Source organism: Dicentrarchus labrax, unplaced genomic scaffold (assembly GCF_905237075.1).
Source record: "Dicentrarchus labrax unplaced genomic scaffold, dlabrax2021, whole genome shotgun sequence".
NCBI lineage: Eukaryota > Metazoa > Chordata > Actinopteri > Moronidae > Dicentrarchus > Dicentrarchus labrax.
Window position 1 is genome coordinate 17,851,570 of NW_026136715.1, and position 27,079 is coordinate 17,878,648.

Here is a 27,079-nt window from a genome sequence, read left to right on the forward strand (position 1 = left end):
TTGCAATGCAAAGGAAATCGGTAGTTAAAGCATGAAATACTGAATGCAGTAAACAGAAAAAATGACCTCCACTGCAACACCCAAATGACCTCAATCTTCCTTTGTAGAGTATTTCTGAAAAAAAAAACTTGAAAATTTATGTCTTCCACTTCCTAATAGTTTTTCCAGCTGATTCCTTTTTTTTTTTTTTTTAAATTGCTGTCTTCTAAAAGGTGACCCTTTCACCCCCGCCTGCAATTGTCTAACACTAAATTGTACAGTAATGTGCAGCTGATATACGGCCCACTCAAAACTACATAATTCCTGAAGTCATTGTTTTGGAGAGGAAGCCTGCAATGTAAATACAGTAACTGAGAAAGCATGTGTGGGGAGCATGAGGTGCATTGTCTGGCGGTGGGGTGATCTGTAAACTCCCTCAAATTGTATATCCTCTAATGATTCCACAGCTTTGCAAAAGAAAATGAAAACAGGATTTTATGTTGCACCGATGTGATTTACATAATGCTGGCAATGCCTCACACATGATTGTGCTTGGCTTTATGGCTGAGGGAAAATGAAGAGGCTCGTACTCATTGTTATAGAGAGTGAATTGAGTCTTTAAGATAGAACTTTGTTACCTCTAATATCACATATTTTTGTCTGCTGAAATGGTGTGTCCATAGCTCAGTATAGTATATTATCTTAACCACAGTGTGGCTGAGTTAAGATTCAATACAACTCCACACAAGAAGAAATATGTCTGCTGTGGCGGGCTCTTTAACTGTTTTCACAGAGCCTCAACTGACAAAGCTTTACATACTACCAAATAAAAACAGAATACACGTTAACATGCTTGTCTGATCCATGGTGATTTGACTGCTTTTTTTTTTATACCATAAATACTGTGCTACTCACGGTCACCTCCTCCTTGCTTTTTAAATGTTATTTACAACTTGATAAAGATCTGGACTTGATTTTGAGTCCGGAAAATAAAGTTGCAAGGTGAACTTTGGTGGCTCTGGAAATAAAGTGAAAGGTACTAGAGTGCATTTTCTGCCCTAAAAAGGCAGCTCTGGATATGGAATGCCACAGGCAGCTGTTCCTGCCTCATCAGAGGACATGTTATAAAGATAGCCCCACTTGGGTTGAAATAATGCCACCCATTCCTGCCCCAAAGCACACTCTATCATGCTCTATTGTTCATTGAGGCCGCACTGGGGAAAAAAATGTTGAGACTGTGCAGTATGTCTTGTGAAGTAAATATATGTAAAACAATGTAACTACAACATTTTTTGTTCGATGTACCCATGTTACTGTCTTGGCTAGATCAACAGTAAAAGACAGCAGAGGGTAGAAAGAGCTTATATACACGGCTTATTATTTTCTTTTTAATAAAGTTAAACCAGCAGCTTCTACCGAAACAGTTATTGAGTCTAATCCCGCTGAATAGCCAACATGAGAACACGGCTCCAAAAAGCCCAAAAGTGCTCAGCATATTCACTCCACATCCTGACAGCTTTAATGCTCTGCAGCCCCCCACTCAGTGGCAGGACCACAGCCTCTTGAGGTGAGAGTGAAGATAACATTTCACAGTGTCTCTATGCGCTGTCATGTGAAGGATTATGTAGCCGTGTATTTGCTGCTTGTAGTACCGTAGGGGGTCTGATACCTATCTGCCAGTGATTTCAGCTGCGTGCGCTTTTTTTCCTCCTTTTTTTTCTCCACCACTGTGTTAAACTCTGAGCTGACCGAAGAGGTGTGACTTAGAAAGATATGTACAGTATCTCTGTGTGTCCTTCTAGTCTTGTGCTGTTATTGTTAAGTGCTTTGGGTGTTATTAATAGCAGCAGTCACTGTTGTTCTATGTTGTTTTTCCATTGTGATTTCTAAAGCCAGTACAAGTTACACATGGAAAAGCTGGTTCAAACTTTGTTTCTGGTGATACTGAAAGCGTAACTGGCCCTCATTTAAAAAGCCTGCTTACTGAGTTAAAGTGAAATTAAACCTTAACGCAGATAACTGTGACACTGAACAACTTAACTAATCTCATATCTTTTTTTTCTTTGTTCTTGTTTCCATCAGCTGAAAGGAGTTTATGCACTGAAACGACCTCAGGAAAATCCAAGATGGCCGCCAAAAGGAAAGGTGGCCTAAAACTCAATGCTATCTGTGCCAAGCTGAGCCGCCAGGTGGTGTTCGACAGCAGCTCCCAGAATGCAGAGGGAGACCAGAGTGTAGCAGACAATAGCGAACGTGGCAGTTCCCACTACGATGACAATGAGACCAACTTCCCTGAGAGCCTGAGCCTGACTCAGAGCCTAGAGGAGGACCAGAAGAGACGCGAGGCCATCGAGAAGTGGGTCAACGGCGAGTACTGCGACGAGCCGCCAGTTCCTGATGATGAGCAGGAGCAAGAACTCAAAGTCAGTACTGACGAAGATGCCCCTCCTGAGGGTGTGTACATGGTACAGCCCAAAGGTTGCAGTGATGATGAAGAGGAGGCTGAGCCTGTGGCGGGGTCTCAGGATGGTAGTTTCCATGACAACAAAGAAGTTGAAGACAGGCCTCCAAAAGATGACACCTACATGCCGCCAAGCGAGGCCCAGAGTCGCCAACCACCTTTCTCCTCTCCAGGTACATCTTGACTCTCTGTCCTCCAATCAGTTTCCTTCTGATGCCCCTGCCATACTCTGAGTTATACTTGACCCTTTTTATACATCTTAAACCTGCACTACCTTTGCCCTTTAAATCATTCCACTCCATAGCATTAGTGGGCAAAGGCTTAGATAGATGGTTGGTGACATTACCACATCCACATAAGCTTAAGTGTGCCCGTTGCTGGAAAGAGACGCTCTAGGGTTACATTAGGAATAGCCAGTGACATTATTACCCTAAAGACAGATTCAACTGGCAGGCCAGGGGCGAAAACAGGAACTTGTCAGTGTGTGGTTAACTGTACGAAGAAATTCATAAATGGAGTAGGCTTACAATGTAAGGCCGTTTATGTACTCTCCCAGCAGCTGTGGGCCAAGAGCGCATGGCAGGACCAGGCTAAGCTTCATATTACACCCAGGATTACACATTGAGTCTTTGATTTTCTCTAAGCTCACTAAACTTAGCCATTGCTTCAAGCTCCTCTATTACATGGAGTTGTAGTCTGCCGTGGAGGAGTTCATGTTTTTTTCACAGTTGTCAAATCCAAGAGATCTATTGTCAGATAAAGTCAGAAGTTATATTGCAATGCCATATCACACTTAAGTATGTTATTATCTCCTCACAAACAACACTGGCTCCATGTATTTATTGTTAGCAGACATGAACATATTTTAATAAATTCCCTAATACTATGTGCTCTTGTAAATGACTCATTATAACCCCTGTTTAATTGTGACATGATGTTCCCTGGGTATAATTCACTGATTATCAAATAGATAAAGCTGGCAGAGACTTCCAACAGTCACTCTGAAGTAGCAACCGTATGTGTTAACAGCACAAACAGTGTTTTAAGAAAGTACCGTTTACAGTTATATATGCTTTGTGACCCTTGAAACTAGACACATACGCACTACAGGAGAGATTGGCCTTTGTGTAGCAGAAGTTAAAACACAGAGCTGTAAAAAAGGAAAAAAAAAGACATTGCTCGGTTATATGAATAGATAAAGCCCTTTTCACAGACACCCAGAGAAAAAAACCCAGCAATTTGGAGGTGAGACCGGTTGTTGCGGTACAAAACAAGTTTTGTTTTGTGCTTGCTCACCTCAGTTTAACAGTTTTTTGGTCTTTCATCTAGGTTTAGCTATCTACCTCACAGTCATGTACACATGCTCTTTTTTGTCTACATTTCTTTTTGTTTTCACTAACTGCACAGCAGTAGCTCTGGCCACATACAGAATTGGGGGCAGGGTCTTCTCAGAAAATGAAGCAGGTTTCATTTCAGAGGCAAATGAAAAAGGCTTTGTGGTTTTAATTAGTCATTTTGTGTTTATTTCATGGCCATAAAAAATCCTGTCTGTAAATATGTATTACTGTTGTGTAGCAGGCCTACACCTTTCCCTCCACTGGCTCCCTTACTACTTTACATCTCACAACAAAGCCAGACTGTTTGAAGACTGCAGGGAGAGCACACTGCATCAGTTGCAAATCTTGTCTTTAGAGTGTTTTTTTTTTTTTCAGAGTTGCTCTTTGTTGATTGTAACTAGGGCATCTATATTGCCATGTTTCTGCTCAGCTCACAATTAAAACATTTTTTTCCCCTCTCTCTCTCTCTCTCTCGCCGCTGTCTTTCAAAGGCTGATGCGGAGTGCACGTAATTATGCATATAAACATAGTGGCTTAATTATCTCTCACAACATCAGTGACAATGTAATTAACAAACATTGCAAGATCAATGAGAGAAACTGCGACCTTCAAAACATTTAACTCCTCACATTGAGGCATCGTGCGGATTTCCTATCAGTGCAAAACCCCAGAATACTTTTCCTAGATAATTTAGATGTCGCATTAGAGCCCTCATAAGCCAGTCAATGGAAAAACCAATGAATAAAAACTATGAAAGCAATGACAGAGATGCTCATAGCGATGGATCAAACAGGCTTGACCATGACTTCCATTTGCAATTCTGGGTTCACTGTAAAAGGTTATTGTTCATTTCAAGCTGTTTCAAAGCCCTCTCTATTTACTGCCTGTTAATTAACTAACCAAACAGCGAGGAAGTTTGAAGCTGCGTACAATTTTGTGTGTGTCAAATTAGTCCAAACAAATGCACATAATGTCATTTATTCAAAGCAACTTTTTATTAGGATACCACTGTCCATTTAAACACAACACACTTAAACTAATTCACTAACATGAACACAAATTGCTTTTTAAAACTCTATTTAAATGATTGTACCATATAAAATAGTTCTCTGTGTTCTCCGCACTGCACTCCACTGAAAACACTGCATGTTATTAAAACATTTTTTTTAACCAAATGGTTTACATTGTGCATGTGTGGTTCAAAACTGACACCCTTTAGAGGGTATTCAAACTCTAGATTAGTCCATATATAGCCACTAGCATGCACCTTTATCATCAGCAACACCTCTGCCTCTCAGTCCTGTGAGCAGAGAAGCTATGCCACACTGATGGCCATGTTTGGTCACCCAAAAGGAGATATAATACCCATCTGTTATCATATCTGGGAGGGAAAATGTGGCCTAATTGCCTCAAATATAGACAAGGCAGGTCTGTGTCGTGTGCTGGATTTTGCTTGCCTGAAGTGTCAAGATTAGAAACCACTTCTTTGTAGATTTTCCAGTGACATCAGAGAGAGTGTAGAGGGAAATCTAGCAGGAGAGAAAATGATTAGAGATAAGGAAAAAAGGTTTAGTTTTTTGTTTGTTTTTTTTGGTTGAGTGTGGGTGGTAGTATTAGTGGTGGGGCCAATCCCACCTTAACCCATACAGAGTTTCCAACCCGGTGTCACATGACATTATTAAGAGGCAGTCAGATAGGACTTGAGTAGAAAACTCATTTACATCGTGTTTTAGAAAGGTTATCTCCTGTCAGTCCCAGTCATAATCCTTTCAAGTCCAATCATTTGCCTTTCATTGATAGCACGTCACATGGCTCCGCTGATGAATAAAGAGACTCGACTAATTTTTTGAAGAAGGTGATGATAATACCCTACGCAAACAGAATATGAAAAAAGGGATATCGGTGCTCCCATGACAGAAACCACTAGTCTGTCTGCAATAATTAGCAATTGACCCAGTTGACCCACAGAAATTATAGATGTTTTATTTAATTTGATATCTACTGCAAAACAGCAGTCAATAGGCATAAAGCTATTCACAGTCAGTACAGAATCAACTGTGACAATTTTCATATTAGTGATCAGAATGATTTATATTTTCTTTATTTGGAAAGCTTTTAATATGATTCCCATCCAATGATGTTTATTCTACCATGCTCTTTTTAAATATCATTCCTCCCTCAGTAAAGTGTAGTTCCATTTTCTGACTCATACTGGTGTGGGCGGGTCTGCCCTAACTTTAGAGCTATATGATATACCGTGACCTGAGACACCCTTATAAATACAGTAGCAGTAAAATCCAACCAAGCACTAAGGTTATCAACACCTAAATTAAATGAAAAGAATGTTCAGCCAAATTACATTTTACACGGACATGTTCAGATTTCCCTTCAGTGATCTGTTATGTATATCAGCTAAACAACTTGATGTACAGTATAAGGTAAATTGTAGTGTACTCAGCAGTAGGTTCTTGTATATACAGTATGTCACTCTGTGGTTTAAGCACATGTAAAAACTTTGATAAAACGATCTGTGGCAATCATTCAGGTATTTCCTCTCAAATACCTGATCCATTTCTCTTAAATTTTTCATGCCCTTTCGATCCACCAGATACTCTTTCATACTGATCCACTGCGCAGAGGAGCAACCCCAACACAGTGAATGGAAATTTGGGGATTATTTTACATGCGGCACATGAGATGTGAAAAGCAGGGCACAGCGACTGATTTAGCAATAACTGAGAAATCTGAGACAAGAGCAGAAATATTTGTGTATTAATTACCCGGGTGGTAGGTGGTATTACCTCTCACCACCTCATCTGTTTTCTGGTGATGAAAAAAGCAGTAAAACAATTTTTAAAAAAACTGTCCCTGTGACTGTGCCAAGGAGGAGTTAAGAAGGCCAAGGCTTTTACATGAGCCAGGTAAAATGATCATCTGGTGCATTACTAGCATGTCTGTGTTCTGGGTCCTGCCTAACATGAGAACTGACACAACAGATTTTTGGAATTGGGTTTGATCAGCAAACACAACTGTCTGGGAAATGTTTCCTCAAGAGTCTCTCTAGTTTTCTGTCTCTGTACCTTTTCCTGTCTGTCCGTGCTCCTCTTTTTTATGCAGAGGTTTGTCTCTCCACTGCTTTCAGGCCAAATCATTTTTCCCTTTTCCCCACTCTCTGACCCCTTGCACTAACCTGGATGAAAGTTAATGGGCCAGAATTAATCTCTGCATAATGCAATTAAACTATACATTGACTATATTTCGCTTATGTCCTTGGGGAAGTTGTCCAATTTAATGGACTCTTAAAATGAAAGTGATGTTTCAGTTCACAAATGTGTAAAAAGACGAAAGGAGGAAATAATTTGTTCTTTTCACTCTTGTAGGTTACACAATAATGATCATATTTTCAAATACCTTACACCAAGCTTCAAGGGAGATTGTATGAATTGCATGCTATAATTCCTCAGCAGATAGTAGTTATAACTGTATTTTTCAAACCGCAGCATCAGTCTATATATATATATATATGTATGTATATTTATGTGTCTATGTGTGCGTGTTAAAATTTGCTGTGTAAGAAGATTTTTTCTAAAGCTTCCCCTATATATTTTTGTCTCACATATGGTCTCTTAATGTGGTATGTATTTCTGTAAAGGTTATTCTGATTAATTTAGAATTGCTGTTATTACAGTAGCATAACATTATGAGCATAGAAAATCAAAGGTTTGTTTGTTCAGTGTGTCTTTTGGTACAGTCACCCGCAAATTCTGCAGGACTGACTTATAGTGCAACCAAAACAGGAAGAGCATTGCCTCAGACTGCTTGTCTGTAGACACATGAATACACAGACATGTACAGGTGTTGTTGTAGCTTGCAGTGCAGAATCACTTTTCCTGTTGTTAAATTTACAACAGTTCTGAAAAAACAGCAAGTCAATTATAAGAATTTATTGCTATATCATGTAGTAGTAGTTCTACTAGTTTAGCAGTCTTCCATTGTCACAATGTAGCAGCATGTTTGCCTAAAATGTTGAAGTGAGAGAGCATTGTTTCATTAATTGGGCTGACAAAATATATTCTCCACTTGTAACACAAAACTACTTTGCCAGATTAGTCCATTTGTAACAAATGTATTTGATGCCAAACAAATAAATAAATTATCAAATATAGACTCTTGCTACAAAGAATTGCAACAATGTAACACTTGTCGACCAAGCATCAGTCAATATTAAGCAAGAGAGAACCATTTGGTGGACTGATCGAGTGACATGAATTTGGCCACTGATTTGGGTTCAGTTTCATTACTCAAATAAAAAACAATCATACCAATATATGTTGTTTTAGCAAGTAAAGACTTAATTACAGTAATGCCAGACAGCACCGATGAGGGACTTTACTAAACTCAATAATATTTTTCAACTCTGGTAGCAGTATTAAAGAGAAAAATCTGAAAGTAGTAAGATTTATACATCTTACATAGGAGCTCACGTCTCTTTTTCTCTGTGCAGGAGAAGCATCTGCCCTGCGAGACTATGCAGCCAACACCATGAATGAATTTTTGGGAATGTTCGGTTATGATGACCAGCAGGTAAGGGATGAGCTGACCAAGAAGATCAGCTTTGAGAAGCTCAAAGCCGCTACCTCAGACCCCTCATCCCTCAGCAGTGAGGAGGCCTCACGGCGTGCCCGCTTCTCTAAGTACGAAGAGTACATTCGCAAGCTAAAAGCCGGCGAGACCTTACCTTGGCCCATTCATGCTTCCCCACCTAAACCAGACGACCTCAACTCAAAACTGGCCCAAGACAAGAGCGCTACCATGCTCCACCAGACCTCCGGGTGCCTCCCAGGGGCCGAGGCACAGATCTACCCCTCCCGCCTGGACCACAAACAGCCAGGAGGACCTCAGCTTGGCACTTCTCAGCCGCCAAATCCCGCTCACATCCAGAACATGGCATCCCGAGCCTCCAAGTATGACTTCTTCATTCAGAAGCTGAAGATGGGCGAGAGTCTACAGCAGCAGAACGGTAATGCTTATAAGCGACCCTCCAAGTATGACTTGGAAAATGTCAAGTTTCTGCACCTCTTCAAGCCTGGTGAAGGCAACCCTGACATGGGCGGTGCCATCGCCTTTAAGACTGGCAAAGTGGGCCGTCCTTCGAAGTATGACATCAGAACAATTCAGAAGCTAATGCCAGGAAATCCTGAGGCCTCACTGATGCCCAATGTCCTCGCTACAGCACCAGGGAACCCAGGAGCTCCTGGTGTCCCCACCGTAGCCGCAACTGGGGCCAGCATCGCCCCAGGGCTCACAATGGACCAGACGGGACACTTAAGCTTCAACGCCTCTGACTACCTGAAGTCCAGCTTTTCCAAGACTGACTCCATCACCACAGGGACTGTGTCCTCTGTTAAGTAAGTCAACTTATCATATAAATCATCATCATATAAACTAGAGAGACACCTCCGCCAAGTTTTTAGTCTGTACTAAAATACAAATAGAGATAGATAATACATATTTTTTGAGATTTAATAAATCTCTTCTATGAATAATAGAGTTGTGCAAACTTATAAGCAAGTCACAAGCTTATAATGTGGCCATAGTATCACCCATATGCGAAATGATATAACATTTTAGCATTTGTTAGATTGGTCAGATTTTGAGCTGATTGGATTAAATTTTTAGCTTGATTGGTGAAATAAATGTTAATAAATGCGGCATGGCCTATATGAATAGATACATGTTTGACCAGGAAATCCAGTTAAAAAATAAAAGTTTGTTCATTTTAGTTCAGCAGAATTGAGCAGAAAGTATAGTGCAACAAATTGATGGCACTACCAAAAACTAATTCTAACTTCTTATGGCTGAACTTCCGACTAAATGTCATTGAAATCTGTTTAGTGTATCATGAGATATCCAACTAACAAACAAACAGACAAATAAATGGTGCAGAAAAGTTCTTTGGCGGAGTCAACAATAAGGTAATAAAACTTTTGGGGAAAACTTGCCTCGCATCCTTTCTCTTATTGATTATTGTGTGATTTGTGCTTATTGACAAAAATACTGCGTGGCATACTGCATTAGTTATTTACATCAAAACAATGCATGCGGTTTAAAAAGTCAGCTTATTACTGGTGGATTGAAAAGATTCCAAGTTCCAGTGGAACACCTTGGAGCTAATGTGAAGCTCACATACACTTAACTGCTACTGTGAGTCAGTTAGCCTAACGCAAAGGTAATTGCTACCTCCACAGCAGCCAACAGGAATGTAGTGTGAAATAGCGCATAGCGCCCAATAGATCCACGACATGATGAGTTGCGAAGGCACATGAAGTGTTTACTCGCTGTAGCACTCCGTGGAGACTGATTTAGCACAGTCATCGCAAAGTGACTGACTTCTTTCGTTTGGCTAGGGTGTAACAACTCTCCCTTTAATTACTTTGGAGCCATGACTAACCTCCCGGCGAGTCACAGGGGCCGACTCTACACTGCCTGACGAGTGCACTTTAAAGGAAGCAAACGAGGGGTTTGGGGAGCTAGCCTACAGTCGTGTGCACTACCAGTAGGAAACAGCTCCCAGAGTCTGTTTGATTGGTTTTGACCTTGTCTCTAGTTAGTCAAGACCTATCAAAGACACTGTTCAAGAGCCCTCAGGCACCTCTCCCTCAGGCTTTGGCCTTTGTCAGGTTGGGACTCAGTGGAGCTGCAAGCTTGGCTAACTGACCCAGTCTGGTGCTTGTATACAGAGAGGAGAGGGGGTGCTAGGGAGAATGTCTGGCAGTGCATCCTCCCCTCCGGGCCAGATTAACCTCAGGTCATCCCCCGTGTGGAGCTGCTCACATGGAGCTAAATGCCATTTCTGAAAGGGAGCAAGCAGAACCAATACTGTATTATGACTGTCATTCTACAGACAGTACTGCTACCAGCTTCACATCACAGGTGAGAAGAAGCCCACAGTGTTCCTCAGCACGCCTCTGTAATGTGATAAATTCCTCTTGATTTCCTGTTCAAGAACTGAATCTGATTGAGCTTAAACTGGTACTGAGTCGATTAGTTTGATCCATATGTATTTAAAGCTGCAGTGTTGTCTTACATCTCTGTATGAAGTGAGTCCAGACTGATTGGAGACAACTTGACATCAGTATAAGAGCCAAGGCCCTTAGAGATTATTAGAAAAGACCTTTTCAGAGCTTTTCTTCCACATCCCCATTATCCAGTTTTGCATATGAGCACTCACCAAAATACCCCCATAAAAGATTAATGTCCCTTTGCTCTTGCATTTTGCCTTTCATTGGTTGGGAGACCATGCATCAAAGTGTGCGCCTTCCATCCCTGATTCATACGGCACATGAAAACGCTGTTATGCCACAAGAAAATGTATATTGATAGTCCAAAGTTTGGGAGCGGCTTGTAAGTAAATATTGTGTCAGTTTGTTTTTATTAACAACAGGCAGCCCAACCTCACCATTAATCCTGTCTCTTTTGTGTTTGCTGTTGCATTAGGAATGGCCTGCCACCAGATAAACCCGCCAGCGACGACATCAACCTCTACCAGAAATATATTGCCAGGTATGCAAATCCTTCAATGTGCTACCCCAATGAAAAAATATACCCAAAACAGAGATGAACCTTTTTTTTTTTTTATGTCTCTGATGGTGTGTTTTATTCAGTGATGTGACTAGACCGTAGACTGGTATGAGAATGTTCTGTGTGCAGTAAATTGATTAAGAAAAGTCTCCAATTTATATGCTGAGAGGGAGTAGAAGGATGAGGGGTAATGAAAGTGAAATGGTTTGATGGTAGCTTACTGTAACTGGTTGAATAAATGCTCATGGTGTGTATAGCACTAAAACATTCAGGGGAACATACAGTAATTCTGTGCAACTCTGTATTGTTAGCTGTGACTGACACAGAGAGGATATGAGCGTAGGCTGGGTTCTTCTTGAACTCTGCCGTTTATTGTTGAACACATGAGGAACTGACTGATCTAAAAAGTCAGTCATTCACACCAACACAGACAAAAACATCAGGGGAGGGGAGGTATCTTGTGTTTCAATGGACACAGAACAATGTCCCCCATTCTGGATTCATTTTGAGCCGACACTAGAAAGGTGATTATCACTTGTTTGTTTATTCCATTTAAAAAGAGAGAAAAACAGCATTTGAAAAGCCAAAGTGGCTTTGGCGTTAATGATTACTTCTCCAAGCCATAACATGAAGGGCACAAATCAAAGCCTTGGCACTGACAGGCACACACACACACACACACATACACACACGTCCTCTTCTGCACACACATACACATCGACACACACACACACAAAACCCCTTCCTTGGACTGATTACATTTTGCAAGAAGATTTAATTAAGGAATTTTTAATGAGGCTTCTGCTGGCACTGCCAAGAACTGTTTTGATATTTGCGCTGCATAATGCATAAAATTTGTCTAAACATCTCGGCAGTTGATGCACGGGGAGGCTGCAGATAAGCCCAGATACAGTTTCAATTTCCGTGTTGGGGTTGGGAAAAAAAGAGAAAGGATAGAAGAGGAGGGAGGAAAAAATGGAAAAGGAGGGCTCATAAAAAGGGCAAATGTAGCACCGAGAGGGGAGGTAGAAGCGGGGGAGGGTCCTCTTTGGAGCTAGGGCTAATGAGTGCACACTAATACTAAAAACCAGCTTTGTAAACATGTTCGTACTCAATCCCTGTGAAAAGAGAAAAAAAAGTTCTTCATCTCCTCACCACACTATAGTTTGATGTTTTAAAGAGCTTCCCTCGTACTGTTTAGTTGCAGTTTTCACTCTTTAAATGCTTTCATGCACCCACTATTGCCTCGGCACTTTGATCTGTGTATCTCTATTGTAACTGGAGATGCGCTGCAATCTCTGTATCGTGGCAATATTAATATTTAATCTGCTGCTGAATAGCAGCGGCCCATTAGGCCCCCTGACGCGGCAAGTGGGAATTGTCCAGAGGCAAAGTGATACAGCTGGGCAATGAGCAGAGGGGTGGGCCATAGTCTCAAGGGGATGGGGGGGGCTTTGTGTGTTCATAAGTGTAAATGTGTGTGCGGATGTATGTATGTGAAAGAAGAGTATAGAAAACACTAATGGTTAGGACATATGTTGGCTTTATTGTGGGCACACACGTAGTTCGACTTCTGCTTTTGTCTTCTCTAAAAGAGCCATCAAACCTTCCCAGAGCCCCCTCTACCTCTATCACCACACAGACACACACATACACTCACACAGCCAACTTATAAAGAGTAGTGGATATGCCGTTCAATTAGCTTAATGAACTCAGCAAAGTGATCTGTAAATGCAGCTCTGGGATAATCCTAACAAGGAAAAAACTGAAAGAGAGATGGAAAAAATATTACTTAGCCCCCTTTTCCCCCTCTCCTCTGCACTAGCAGATGGAGCTCTTGGCAGCAGCAGTGCAAATGTTTATTTGTGTGTTTTCACTGGTAATTGGAGGATTTTAACAGTCATCATCGTCAGGCTTATAATCACCACCGTAAAAGTGGCTGTACTGTAGCAAGCGGCAGCCTTTTTTTTTTTTAAACTAATGCCAGACTAAAATCTGTTTTTTTTGGACTCCAGATGAAAGAGTGAAAGGGTTTGGCGTAAAACGTAGACAGAGCTTTTCCTACATCCCAGGATACCTGACCCTTTTTCTCACAGGGTAAAACTGTGGTTAACCTGAAAGAACTGTGCATTGATTTGACAAGGGTTTTCACAGCGTTGAGAAATAAAGTAGTCATGGGGTTCCCGATCCTTGAGTGGGTGTGTGTATGCGTGTCAAGGGACAGGGTTTCAGTGTAATAAGTGTCTCTTACGGCTGCTTTGGAAATAAATGGAGCTAATTTGGCTGAAATTGGTGTGACAGACGGGTAAATTGTTGCAGCAGTGTGGAAAGCAGAAGTCAGTTTGAAGGTGTGAGCTGTGTTACTTTGAAGGTGAGAAGAGCATAATGTCTTTGAAAACTCCTTCAGTTTTTTTTTATTTTGTGCTGTTCCTGGTATTTCTAATAATTTCTTCACTAATAGTTCTTGATTTGCTTTTGATTATTTTAAAATCACACTGACATCTTTCAGAGCTGCTTTATCATTCAGCTTTTTCATCCCTGTGACTGGTCTCGCTGCGATAAGCTCTGATGTGTTCCCGGGTTTTGAACCAGTCTCGATGTCATTTAAATTCCCTGCTCTGTGTGACGGTTAAAATGTGTAACTGTTGAAATGTGTCCCGCAACTTGGTTTTCAGGTTCTCTGGAAGTCAACACTGTGGACATGTGCACTGTGCATACCAGTACAGAGAGCATTACCACTGCATGGACCCTGAGTGTAACTACCAGGTGAGCGTGAGTATTTTATCACTTTTTTGAGCATCACCCAAATACACATTTAACCTTTTTCTCCTGTATGTTAAAAACTTCAGTATAACTTCAAGGTCAATTTAAGTTCAGAAATGAGAAAAAGAAGACAATGGTAATTTTGTTTAAAGTGCCAACCTTCCTGGTTACTAGTCAACGCTTAGGTTTCATTTTTTTTATTCATAACAAGGTTCGGTTAGGTGACTTAACGCTAAGCATCCTCTTTTTCTTCAGGACACGATGAGGATGTGGTGATTATAGGATAGACAAACAGTATAATGTGTCATCTTTTCATTTGTGGTCACACCCAGCCAAAGTCTACTTGGATGAAAAGTTTGTTGGCCTTTGGTTTGCCAAATATACTATGGGTGTCTATATCCGTTCAGTTTGCAGGCTTCTTCCGGGCACAGTTGGTCTTTGACAGTTGGCCTTTTATCACAAGGGGTTAATTGTAAATATGCTTGAAATATGGCTCTTTTTTTTAATCTATGTGTTCTTTTTTCTGAAGACATCTGCCACTGACTCGGGGCCTGCCTTTAATCCCCTTTCACATTATTAATCTTGTCCTGGTCCCAGGAGTTGTCATGTATGGCACAGGAAGGAGAAAAAACACAGAGCAGATCATAATACAGGCCTTGTGTTTGCTGTAGCATATGGCCTGAGAGAGTTATACAAACACGGGAAGATTTGTCAAAGATGTCAAAAATCCATGCACGGCTACGGTTGTGTGTATTTTCCTTCCTTTCCTAACAATTTTCTGAATTAAGCCATCTTCAGCTGTAATCTCCTTTGTCTGCTCCTGATCAAGAGAGATTACCGCTCGATAAATATTGTTTATGTGGTGAAAAGCATTACAGATCCACGCTTTCATTTTCTGCATGAGTCCCACTTCGCAGTCTGATGGGACACATTCTTGGAGGAATACAAAGGAAAATCATTTCGTGTCATTATTTAGAGTGTTAGTTCAGGTTATCATGGCAATTTCCACGGTCAGGTCCACATTTCTCTGTTGCTTTTGTGTTGCGTGGAAACACAGATATGCTTTGGAAGCCAGCTCTCTGGGATGTCAATACCCTGAAAAAAACAAGCAGGCAGTGATGAGCAGCCCCTTTCGAAGCGATAACTCATGAAATGTTACATGACACACTCTCCTGGAATATTATCCCACTGCCAGCCTCCGGGCGATTGGCTGAGTCTTAACATTCTCCTTTCATGGGCTTGTACATGAGGGAGAGTGTGCATCTTGCCACACTAGTGGGAATCCTAAAATAAATGTAGCAAGTGGCTCCCAACCTTCTCCACCACTCAACTGAAAATGAGATCTTTTTCCCAGTCAGCTCTCTCCATGGCCTATTTTGGACGGCTTGATGGATCGAATGTACCATGACCGCAGTTCAACTTATCTTCCGGTCATCATTAATCACTAGATACCAGAAAGTCCAAAGCCCAGAACTGAGCTCTGGTCTTTTCAGGAAAATTATTCAAAAAGTGATGAATCCAAAGCATTCATCAATTAAATTAAAAATCCTAATGAAGTGTTTGCTCCTGCAGGAGTCAAACATTTCAGAAATATGCGTTGGGAAACAGGCCAAGAGCAAAGGAATGAACAGCTGTGTGAGATCTTAGCTTTTTACTTGTGCGCGAGTGGAACACATGACACAAAGCAATTACCCTACTTTGTACAGCAATTAGTTGCTTTTTAGAATACTTCTTTCTGATGTTTTTCCCTCAACTGGAGATAAATATGGATTGAAGACAGAACTGTCTCATTGATTTGCGCTTCTCCCGTTACAGTTTCTGTAACATCAGCTTAAGCCCAATTACAGCAGATTTGGTTGCTGCAAGTCTCTGTGGAGTGACTTTTCTGTTTTCCCTTCCTGACTCCTGGGTGTGGGAGGGATTTTTATTTTTATTTATTTATTTAATCATTTTGTAATTTTAGAAGGCAGGTCTCTTAGCATATTCACTCATCATTACAGGCGAAGGCTTCACCAAAAGCGAGTGTTAATGCTTTAATTAAAAATGGAATCATATCTCAGTGAATTGAAAGGGAAAACGTTTTTTGGTTGGCTTGTTTGTTTGTTTGTTTCTCTTGTCTTCTGTTTTCCCCTGTGCACGTCTGAGAAACCATCTGCACGGAACATAATTTTTCCAGAGCCAGAAACATCAGAACTGTGATCTTGCATGTCAATTGATTCATCTTAATTAAAAAAATACATTTTGGTGGAAGGGAAAACATAATGTAGAGACAGTGGGTGTATGGGGAACATACTTCATGTTCCATGTGGAAGCTTCTCCTGTGCTCAGAAAGTCCCAGAGCCTTTGGTGGTGGATTTGGATTGGACACAACTTTGAGATATGCAAAGTAAATCAATAACCACAGAACCCGTCATCTTTAAAGACATCTTGGCCCTCTCCATTGCAGTGCGTACAGCCCTCCCCCACTGCCAATTGGCTCCTGTACGTTGCAGCTGCTGCTTCCACAGAGATAAAGTGACTTGTTGCTGATTCTGTGACTGGTTTAAATAAACACCAACCTGTTGCTGTACATTTTTCCCCCTCCCCTTTTGCAGAGGTTTACCAGTAAGCAGGATGTAATCAGGCACTACAACATGCACAAGAAGAGGGACAACTCCCTGCAGCATGGCTTCATGCGCTTCAGCCCTCTGGACGACTGCAGTGTCTACTACCATGGCTGCCACCTCAATGGAAAAAGCACCCATTACCACTGCATGCAGGTACACAACAGAGACTCACATCTCATCCTCCACCTACACACGTACCCACAAAAAACCCACCCCAAACGTATAGTAGGCATGCAAACACACTCACACGGAAAATATCTGCAAATATGTCCACACGTGCTTATATAAAGTACAAATACCCCACAACTCATTTGTGCTGTTAAAAAAATGTGAAATATAATGTTGCATATAAATACATAATTCATCATTCAATTTACATTCATGAGCCACACAACAAAAGTGGTTGTCAGTACACCAGATCATACACTGTGCATGTAGAGTATAAAGCCGGGTTCTGTGTCCATTAAGAGCACAGCAAAGACATAATTTAATGACAGTTTAAAACTAGATAAGGCAGGTAAAAAAGGAGTTGCAGAACACTGTGATTTAGATGATGCCGGATCTGAGAAGTCATGCCACATAATAAGGCATGTACAACTTCAGGATGTTAGAGTCACACAGTTTACCCACATCTGTGAACTAGAATTAGTCTTCCACACCTTTTTCATTTTGACCAAAGTGTCTTTAAAGAGCAGTTTGGCAAAACATGTCTTAAAGTAAATAAAAGAAAATTGAAAGGGCTGAATACACGTGAGGCTGCTTGTTCTTTCCCACCTCTTCGCTCTCTCGCTCCTTAATTGGCATGGATAAAATTCAGTTAGGTGTTTATATAAACTACACATTTTTCATCTTTTAGTACCAAGCAGCCAGTTGAAGATTATTCCCCCTTCTGGATTTGTTTAATTTTTTTACATCTGCTTATTTTCAATGTGTCATTGTGCCGAGAGCGCTCTCGCCGGCAGGGCAGCAGCGCAGCGGAGGATGGCTTGAGATATATTCTTTTTTAAACCCCTCTAACGGCGTAATTGTTATTAGGACATTTCAGCCATTGTTTTAACAGTCCCTGAGAACCTGCAGATGTTGGCATCGGCTCTCTTGATTTAGGGGGAAAAAAAACAGTGTGGCATTTTTTTCATTGTTTGACTCAATATGGAGAAGTTGCCCGGTTTGTACGGGGGAAAAGTGCCAGGGATGATATACAATTGCTGCTTTTAATTCAAACATTACCTGTTTTTTCCCCCTCTGTTGGCTCTGAGGACTCTTGAGTACCAGAACATTTTAAACTAAAGACCAAGACAGTCATCTTACTCTCGTCTGCTTTCCTCTGCCCCCCAGCTTTTGAAATTCATTCTCAGAGTTACAGTAAGTTTGTGGTGACTGCATTGTCACCCTCCAAATATGAATTTCATTTTCTAAAAGGCAGGTTTGCCAGGAAGGTATTTTAGTTTCAGCTGCCTGCTGTGGCCACTGCCTCTTTCAGTCACTTTTTTTTTTTCCAATTGTCACAATGACAAGATTGTTTCCAATTCACGGGTTTGACTTGAAACTTGTACAGCTCTGGTGTGCATTACCACAAATTAAATTGTGAACGTGTGAAAACAACCTTCTTCCACCCATTTCTAGGCCACTAGCATTTTCTTAACCACACTGAGCTCTTGCGTGTAGTGCTTGTATAGTATATCACTTCTCTTTAAAGCACTGCGTTTTAGAAGTTTGCTTTTTTCAAACTAGTCTTGCAAACTGAAACTCTCATATCTGCTGTGGGCCTAGATCTTGTTTTTGATTGCCATGCTATGTCTATGCTTTGCAGGTGGGCTGCAGCAAGGTGTACACCAGCACCTCAGATGTCATGACCCACGAAAACTTCCACAAAAAAAATGCCCAGCTGATCAACGATGGCTTCCAGAGATTTCGCGCCACCGAGGACTGTGGCACAGTCGGGTGTCAATTCTACGGCCAGAAGACTACACACTTCCACTGCAGGTGAATAGGCCTAATGTGGTGGATATTTCTCATTAAAAAACACTTTATATATACTTTAATTTTTTTCATCATTTTAAAATTAATTAAAGCTGCAGAGGTCTATAATAGCAGCAGATTAACATAAAAATAAAAGCCATCAAATCAGCAGCAGAAAAAAGGTAATATAGGCACGGTCCTTTATAAATGTTTCTAAATAAATGATGCAGCACACAGTCTTAACATCAAAACCAATGGCTTCCCTTATGCTTGGTCTGCACCATTAGTATTTTTGAACATCACAGAATCACAGTTGAAAGGAAAAAGGAAAAACAATATGTATATATTAAAAAGTAATTTTGAATTTTTTAATTGAAAGGCATTGCGTTTTGTAAGTTTGCATCAACCTCTTATTTTGAAAAGCATGCACTACAACTATTATCAATTGATGTAGAGAATCACTTGCTTTATTCAAACTCCCTCCCTGGAATGTATCCCTCTGGCAAAGGTTGCAGGTGGCAACGTGTCAATGATCTGCTGCTGTGTTACTGAACCGCCTCAGTTATCATTCCTCCATTGTGAAGTATTTGAATCATGTGGACCCACTCCACAACTCCCTTCCGCACCGAGTTACTGAGGTTGCTTTGTAACAGAGCATCATAGCTAATTATGTTTTCCCTTTGTTTTCCATTCTTTTTTCAGGCGCCCAGGCTGCACATTCACCTTCAAGAACAAGTGTGACATTGAGAAGCACAAGAGCTACCACATCAAGGATGATGCCTATGCCAAAGATGGCTTCAAGAAGTTCTATAAGTATGAGGAGTGCAAGTACGAGGGCTGCGTGTACAGCAAAGCTACCAACCACTTCCACTGCATCCGCTCAGGCTGCGGCTTCACTTTTACCTCCACCAGCCAGATGACCTCCCACAAGCGCAAACACGAGCGCCGGCACATCCGCTCCTCTGGTGTCATGGGCCTCTCTTCCACCTTCCTTGCCCCGAAGGATGAGCCAGAGGAATCGAGCAATGATGACCTGATGGACTTCTCGACCATCAGCAGCAAGAACTCCAGCCTGAGTGCCTCGCCTACGACCCAGCAGTCCACCACTGTACCACACCTGTTGGCCACACCCACCACTGTTGTCTCTTCCTCCTCTACATCAGGCCACACCCTCAAACCTGCACCCTCGCTGCCCAGTGCGGGCCAGCGTATGTCCAGCCTGCTGTCCCAGGCCCTGCCCAGCAACATGCCAGTGGCCCTTGCTCTTTCCAACAGTGCCCTGGCGGCCTCCAACCCATTCTTCCCTCTCATGCCCAGGCTGCCTCTCCAACCACCTCCACCGGCAGCAAGCCTGATATCAGCCGTATCCTCTGGTGCCCACTCCATGCCCACCGACTCACTGACCCAAGGATGCTCCACAGTTGGGGCAGATGGAGCAATGGCATCTACCCCAACCTCCTTCGCCACCTCCTCCATCATGGAGAAAATCTCGGCAAGCAAAGGTCTAATATCACCCATGATGGCCAGACTGGCAGCTGCGGCCCTGAAGCCCTCCAACAACCCAGACATAGGTCAGTCACTTTACAAATAGTCATACTATGTACTTATTCTTTTTGGATACACAATGGAAAATAGTTCATTTGTGCTTAGATGAGTATGAAAAACAATTTTGATAGGCAAATTTCTTTGCTTATAACTCTATTTAGAGACAATTGTGTATATATATATATATATATATATATATATATGACATAAAAAAAAATATCACAAACCAAAGCTTTTGAGCTATGTCATTGTCCATAGACAATATATTGTATGTATACTAAAAGCCACATCCTTTTTCTGTGTGTGGACTCTACTACAGCCAGAGAAGACAGAGTGCACTCAGAGGTCACTTCTATCACTATCCCACGGGGGAGAGAGAGGCAGAAAAACTGCCGCTTTCGGGCTTAAAGGGACATACCGGAGGCATGGTCCTCTGCTCTTGGCTTGTTATTGTGTTGATCGTTTGTTAGATACCCACAATCCATTTGGAGATAAATGCGCTGACAGGGGAGAGTAGAGCCTGTAAAAGTCTCTTATGATGTTCAGAGTGGGGGCTCCTGGGGCTTGTGTCGAACATGTTTCCTCATCATTGGTCTCTTATCTATGTCTGCGCCCGTTCCAAGCAAATGGAGGTGGAATGAAATTAAGTTCAGAAATTGCGAGAACAAAAAAATGTTGTTTTTTTTTCTTTTTCCGTATCCCTCTATGCAAAACTGATAATAAAAAAAAAAAACAGAAATTGCTCAGGCAGAAATGACTCAATGCACCAGAGCTGAGAAAGAGGCTTTTTCTCACTGATACAAGAACTCAGACACACATGCATGCATCAGCAAAGACACACTTTTTGAATTTCCAGAAATCTTCTGTTCCCACAAAAACATGTCAATATCTATTTAGCATAAACACAATTCACATAAATTTTGGAGGTAATTGCCTTGTCTATGTTTATCATATTGCTCTAAACAAAGCTTCTGAAAATGAAAATGAAGTTAAAGCATTAAATTGATAATGCACTGCAGAGCACAGCCTTGCATTCAGTAGCAGTTGGGCCTCCTGTGCTGAGCCTGAGCAGGTGGGGAGCGGATTGTAAATGGGGGTGCAAGGGGGAGCATCTCCGGATGTTGGGACTGGGAAGGATTACAATTCCTGGTGGTGTTCCTGGAGCAGGACAGGCCCTGGGAGAGAGCTGGGGCAGCTGCTCCGGGGAGCTGAGCTGAGCCCAGGCTGTCAGGCTGAGCTCCACCTCTGGGTTTCCAGCAGGTAGTCTGAACACGGGGGAGGCCCCCACTGAGGGTGGGGCCTCCACAGATGGTGCCTGCACCACCCCTCTCGTTGTCTTACTGAGAGGCTGCATCTCAGATCTCTGTGTCAAATAACAAAGCTAGTTTGGAATAAGCTTGCGTATCTCAATCACATACTTTTGTAAAAGTTCAGTGCGCATACAGGATGGAGCTGCAGTTTTGTTTCTCATATTTGCTTCATAAAATGTGTGAACAGGACATTTGGGGCTAAAATGAGGAGGAAGTGGTTTGTGCTTCTCTGTCAAAAAGGTGTGAGAAAAGTCACAGTGTTTGTGGCTATTTTTCACAGTGTTTATTTTTTCATGGGGTTGTGAAACTTCATCTGTGTTGTGGTGAATTGTGCATTTTTCCTGTTTCTGCTTTCAGTATTTTTTTTTATATTAATGTTCCGCTCTAATTTACCCGTAAGTGTTTTTCCCAGAGATTCAAGCATCTGAAGGGTTTACTAATTAGACACACAGTACAAATGATCTTTCACAAGCTCTGTATCTTATCCGGAGTAATTACATGGTGATACATTATTCCTGGATAATTTCCAGAAAGAAGCTGCTTTGAGTCAAACTCATTTGTTCTCCCTCTTTGGGAAGTGGATAAAAAAGAAAATAATGTGATGTGCAACAGAATAAGAGACTTATACACTATAATCCACCTTAAATAGCCAACTTATCCTCTTGATATAGTGAAGGAATGCTTAAATCTGCCAGATGATCATACTGTATGTAGATCATATAGTATGTGGCTACTCTTGATATAATGTGCTCTCATTTGGTCTGAGTGTTGATTTAATTGTCAATGACAAGGCAGGATCTGTCTGGCTAGTTAATTTTGGGTGTACTCTTATCAAGTTGGGGGGGCACTGTACGTAGACTTGGTTAGCATTCAGTGACCTCAAACCAGAAGCAAAATTGTTTGACTGCTGTTTTCCTTTAGCCCCACCCCGACCCCACCACCAGCCCCTCCAACCTCAGCCATTGTCAAACTGACACTGACACTTCCTCATCTCCTAGCTTTCAGCTGACAAGGCCCAAGACTGGCTTTTCCACTCCTATTCTGCCTGATATGTCTCTGGGTCATCTTGTAGCAGGGGGGAACTCTGGTCGTTTTCCCCCTTACGTAGGCTGGTCTTGTTTTCGCCCCTGCAAGAAAAAAGGATAGGGGCCTCACCAGGCATGGGCAACCAAGGGCATACACTTGGTTGCCCATGACCTTGCCTGTCACTATCCCTCAGGACCAGTCCATATTCCTAAACAACATATTCTTCACCAAACCAATCACAGCCGCTGGTGCTCTCCGGTTTTACAGTGTTTGAGATGCTACACCAGGGTCACCCCTCCCACTCACTTATCCTTTTAAAAATAAAACAGCACTTATTGTCTACCACAAGCCCAGCTTTCTCTGTGTAGCCCCAGGACAAATTAATATTTCAGTCCCTTGGGGGATCAGGGGGTGGGGCAGAATTCACCTTCCTGTCAGCATTTTTACCCCACGTCATTCCCCTGGTCTTTATTTATTTCATTCCAGCGCTCCTGTCCTCGCTCACAGCATCCACTGAATACCTATTTGGAGGAGAATGTGATCGAGAGGTCACGCTATTTGAACCAATCTGATTGGCTGTCAGCTCCAATCTGACCGACATAGCACCCCTGTTCCTTGTGGGTATGCTCAGTGGCATTGGCTGCCGTCCGTTGTCAGGCCAACGAGGAGCCTGGGAAGGTGGGAAGGGAGGGGGGTGGCCAATCTGAGACTGCCACTTTCCCTCAGCATTAGCATCTCACTTAATGACCAGTTAAGAGGCAGCCTGGCAAATGAGTTGTGACAAGTGCTGCAGAAAAAGGAGTCTTTTTCCCTCATATCTCCCGCCTCTCAATCACCATTTAAAAGGCTTGACGGCCTGACATAATTCCGCAATAATTATCACTCGGAGTATTCTTTTCAGGCCAGGACAGAAGTCAGATTGGATCTCGTCATAGGATAATAATGCTGACCAACAATAACTTTGTTGTCTCTTCTCTCCTCTGCGTCTATGGCTTGATCCTCAGGGAATGGGCAGCCGGCTTCAGTCAGCCAGTTCAATCTGGTTCAAGTGAAGCAGGAGCCAGTGGACGCCAATTCTGGGGCTTCCCAAGACTCCACGCAGGAGCACAGCCTGGACCTGAGCAAAAAAGAACACAGGTACACTACTGCACGGTACACAGTGGGTTAATGCTACGTGGAAAATGTTGATTCTTGTTGTAAATGCACCTAATATATTCGCAAAATAAATCAACAGGGAAATAAGGTTTCTCTGATTGATAGATGATTCCTACACTCTTGGCAGCCAGGGTTATATTCACAATTATTTATCAAAAATATCTCATTTATATACGTGTGCATACAATTATAAAATCCACAACATATTTCTCAATTTTTGTGAGGGAAGGATGTTTATATAAACCTTCAACTCCAATTTTCCCTCCAACTCACAGTAGATCTTATTTCTTAAGAAGACAGCATTTTTCTTCTTCATTATACAGGCACACCTTGTGTGATAAATAGTAATATTTACTGTTCTCATGCAAATCTTGACTAAACATTGTTCATTTTCCTTGTTCCAGTAATGAATCAAACGGACACCCTGTACCAGGGAATACATCTCTTTTATCCTCGCTTATGAATAAGGTAAGATCCATCCATCAAACGCCTTTCATCCAAAGACAAATTAGCGGGACACGGAGGGGCCTGTTTGTTTTTTAATGTTTCACCGCTAATAAGATGAGTTTGTATCATTTAAATTTTCCAGCCATTTTTCATACAGTGTAATTTTCACTGCACCTCTCACAAATTAATATAATGAAGCAGTAGCTGGCTTCCATGCCAGATATATAGAGATGTTTGTTTTTTGATGAGCTGTTTTGAACCCACCGTCCATTTTTTCTCCTCCTTTATACTTTTTCTTCCCCCGCCTCGCTCTACATTTATTTATAGAGTTTGTAAATTATTTGATTAAAAAATCAGAGGAGAAAAAAAGCAGGCAGGCGCTGCCCTCATTTTTTACCAACTCTAAATGTTAGCGTATGGAAATTTAAGTGTATTTTTTTTTTTACGAAGATTAAAATGGACATTGTCTTTATCATACATCTTATCTGATTGATATAAATGTGCTAGATGGTTTCCATCACACTGATGGTGTACTGACAAATCAGCTTCCATTTTTTTTTTACCCCCTCCCTCCATCCACAAACATGTCATCTTATTTAGCCTCTCCCCAGGAGAGCTTAACTTCAGAGTTGCTCTCCTCAAAGCAGTCATTAAACCCAGACAGTGGAGGAGCTTGAAGACCTGTTGTCCAACAGCTCCTCGTGTCATGTCATCTTTTCGGGGTTTGTTTCAAGCCACCACATCACATAAAAGGGTTAACAGTTAGTCCCAGAGGACGCTTGGCAAACACGCTTGGCCTGCACTCAAGCAAAAGCCTGGATGTTTGTAAATCTGGCTGTGCTATTATGCTTCGCCAAAACATTTGCGTGTGCGTGTGTGTGTTAACTCTCACACTCTCACTAACATATGCAAGTGCCCCACTTACGTATGCTCAGCTAACCAAGCAGCTGGTTGTTTATGTGCTGTGTGTTTTGTAGATGTCACAGGTGAACCCTGCCCTGTTCAACGCCATGAACCTGAAGACAGAGCTGGAGGCAGGCCAGGGCGGCAACACCTCGGAGACGGCGCAGTATCTGAACAGAGTCCTGAAGAGACCCATGCCAGAAAAACCCAGTGAGATCTGGAGGACATATCTCCGCAGGTATAAAACATGCAGGAAGTGCAGAGTCACTGTAGTTTGATTCACTTAGACTTGAGTCATTCATTTTGATAGTGAGAAAACAGTCAGAATGTTTAAAATGAACTGTACAAAGAAGACCTTTTTCTGTAAATACTATTCCTCACATACCGTATCACTGGAAACCCCCTGAAACATTAAGAATCCAGTCTTGCAGGAAATTGTTGACTTTTTACTGTTAATGAGAAGTTCAACCAGTTTTACTTTTTAGCATTTCTTGTTATTTGAGAAGCCAGTAAATTACAGTCTTCGTTACCTGTCTATGTTAAGGTTTGACACGGATGACTTCTGTGAGGCTCAGTGTGACTTCCTTCAGAAGGTGCACTTTCATTGCCTGGTAGAGGACTGTGGAGCACTCTTCAGCACCGTAGATGGGGCCATAAAACATGCTAAGTGAGTGTCACACTGGTTCATAATCAGAAAATATACCCTTTTCACATTTTAGCTTTCGGCTTTATTGATCAACATAAAAATGAGCTTCCATCTTGTCTTTCAGCTTCCACCTCCGAGCCACCTTGAAAGTGAAATCAGAGCCTCAGTTCGGTGAGGGCAAAGACTCGGGTGAGGGAGCCCCGCTGCAGCCTGCTGCACCCATCTCTATGGCCAACAATCCTTCCATGGATGTGGCACACCTCACCTCCTCTGGTGGCTACAGCTCTCCTCCTCCCTCCCTGCTGGCCTGGAAGCAACTGACCGGCAGCATCCCTCAGATGCCAGCCTCGATGCCCAACCTGCCGGCCAACTCCCCTCTGGCCACCACCTCTCTGGAGAATGCTAAGCCACAAGTCAAACCTGGTTTCCTGCAGTTCCAAGAAAAGTAGGAGAAACATTTATAAGTGTCTTATTACATTACAATCATTTATTTTACTCGTTTGAGCCAAGTGTTGATTAAACTGTATTTTCCATTTGTATTCATCCAGTGATCCCTGTTTGGCTACTGACTGTAAATACTCAAACAAGTTCCATTTCCACTGCTTGTTTGGGAATTGCAAGTATGTGTGCAAGACGTCTGGCAAGGCTGAGTCCCACTGTTTGGACCACATCAACCCAAACAACAACCTGGTCAACGTCCGTGACCAGTTTTCCTACTACTCTCTCCAGTGTCTGTGTCCCAACCAGGTGAGTGTGTGCCTTGATAACTCAGCCAGGAGCTGAATCACCTACTGTCATCTCCCAGAGTTTTCTAAGCATGAAGTATGCTATCTATTACACCAGTGTTTGAGGTTATTTGACTCAAGGCTTTCACAACCGCTGCTTCCCGTCTTCCATCTCTGCTGAAAAAGACAGTCGACTCACCCCAGTAATGCCTGTTTATATGTCAATGATGTCATTTTGACTGCCGCATTCTCCTCTCAGAAAAGGCCAATTTAGCTGATATTACCCAATAAATCATTGTCACTTGCACAGTAAACAAGGCTGTCTGGAATAGGGCAAAAATCAGGGGAATGCTTCGCAAATGAAACCTAAATGGCAGCCCTTGCCTGCTCTCACGAGCCCGTATTTGGAAAACCGTTTAAATGAATTCATTAATGTGTCGAAAATCACCCCACTCACAAAAAGTCCCCCCCTCCCTCCTCCTCCTTCTCATCCTCCTCCTCCCCTCCTCCCCTTAGTCTCCATCTCCTGAACTGAGCAGATCTTATTTGGCCCAGTCCTTTGGGATCTGAGCCTCACAAACAGATGGTGGTGTACAGACATGTTAGAAAGAAGGGGTGTTTGTGGGAAGCCTGGAA

At 42.1% G+C, this 27,079-nt stretch overlaps 1 protein-coding gene across 5 annotated transcripts in view; it reads left to right on the forward strand.

The window, feature by feature from the left end:
* casz1 (castor zinc finger 1) overlaps window positions 1-27,079 on the forward strand; it is a 78,612-nt gene that overhangs the window by 41,099 nt on the left and 10,434 nt on the right. For 3 of the 5 annotated variants that reach the window (XM_051425363.1, XM_051425360.1, XM_051425364.1), the window contains exons 2-14: window positions 2,062-2,613; window positions 8,282-9,185; window positions 11,275-11,340; window positions 14,034-14,130; window positions 16,716-16,880; window positions 18,538-18,710; window positions 19,389-20,257; window positions 23,572-23,704; window positions 24,127-24,190; window positions 25,147-25,310; window positions 25,617-25,739; window positions 25,843-26,163; window positions 26,267-26,465. In XM_051425363.1, the coding sequence (XP_051281323.1) occupies window positions 2,062-2,613; window positions 8,282-9,185; window positions 11,275-11,340; window positions 14,034-14,130; window positions 16,716-16,880; window positions 18,538-18,710; window positions 19,389-20,257; window positions 23,572-23,704; window positions 24,127-24,190; window positions 25,147-25,310; window positions 25,617-25,739; window positions 25,843-26,163; window positions 26,267-26,465 (3,830 nt within the window). The remainder of the gene's footprint in view (window positions 1-2,061; window positions 2,614-8,281; window positions 9,186-11,274; window positions 11,341-14,033; window positions 14,131-16,715; window positions 16,881-18,537; window positions 18,711-19,388; window positions 20,258-23,571; window positions 23,705-24,126; window positions 24,191-25,146; window positions 25,311-25,616; window positions 25,740-25,842; window positions 26,164-26,266; window positions 26,466-27,079) is intronic. The other 2 variants (XM_051425362.1, XM_051425365.1) reach the window with 1 other exon arrangement.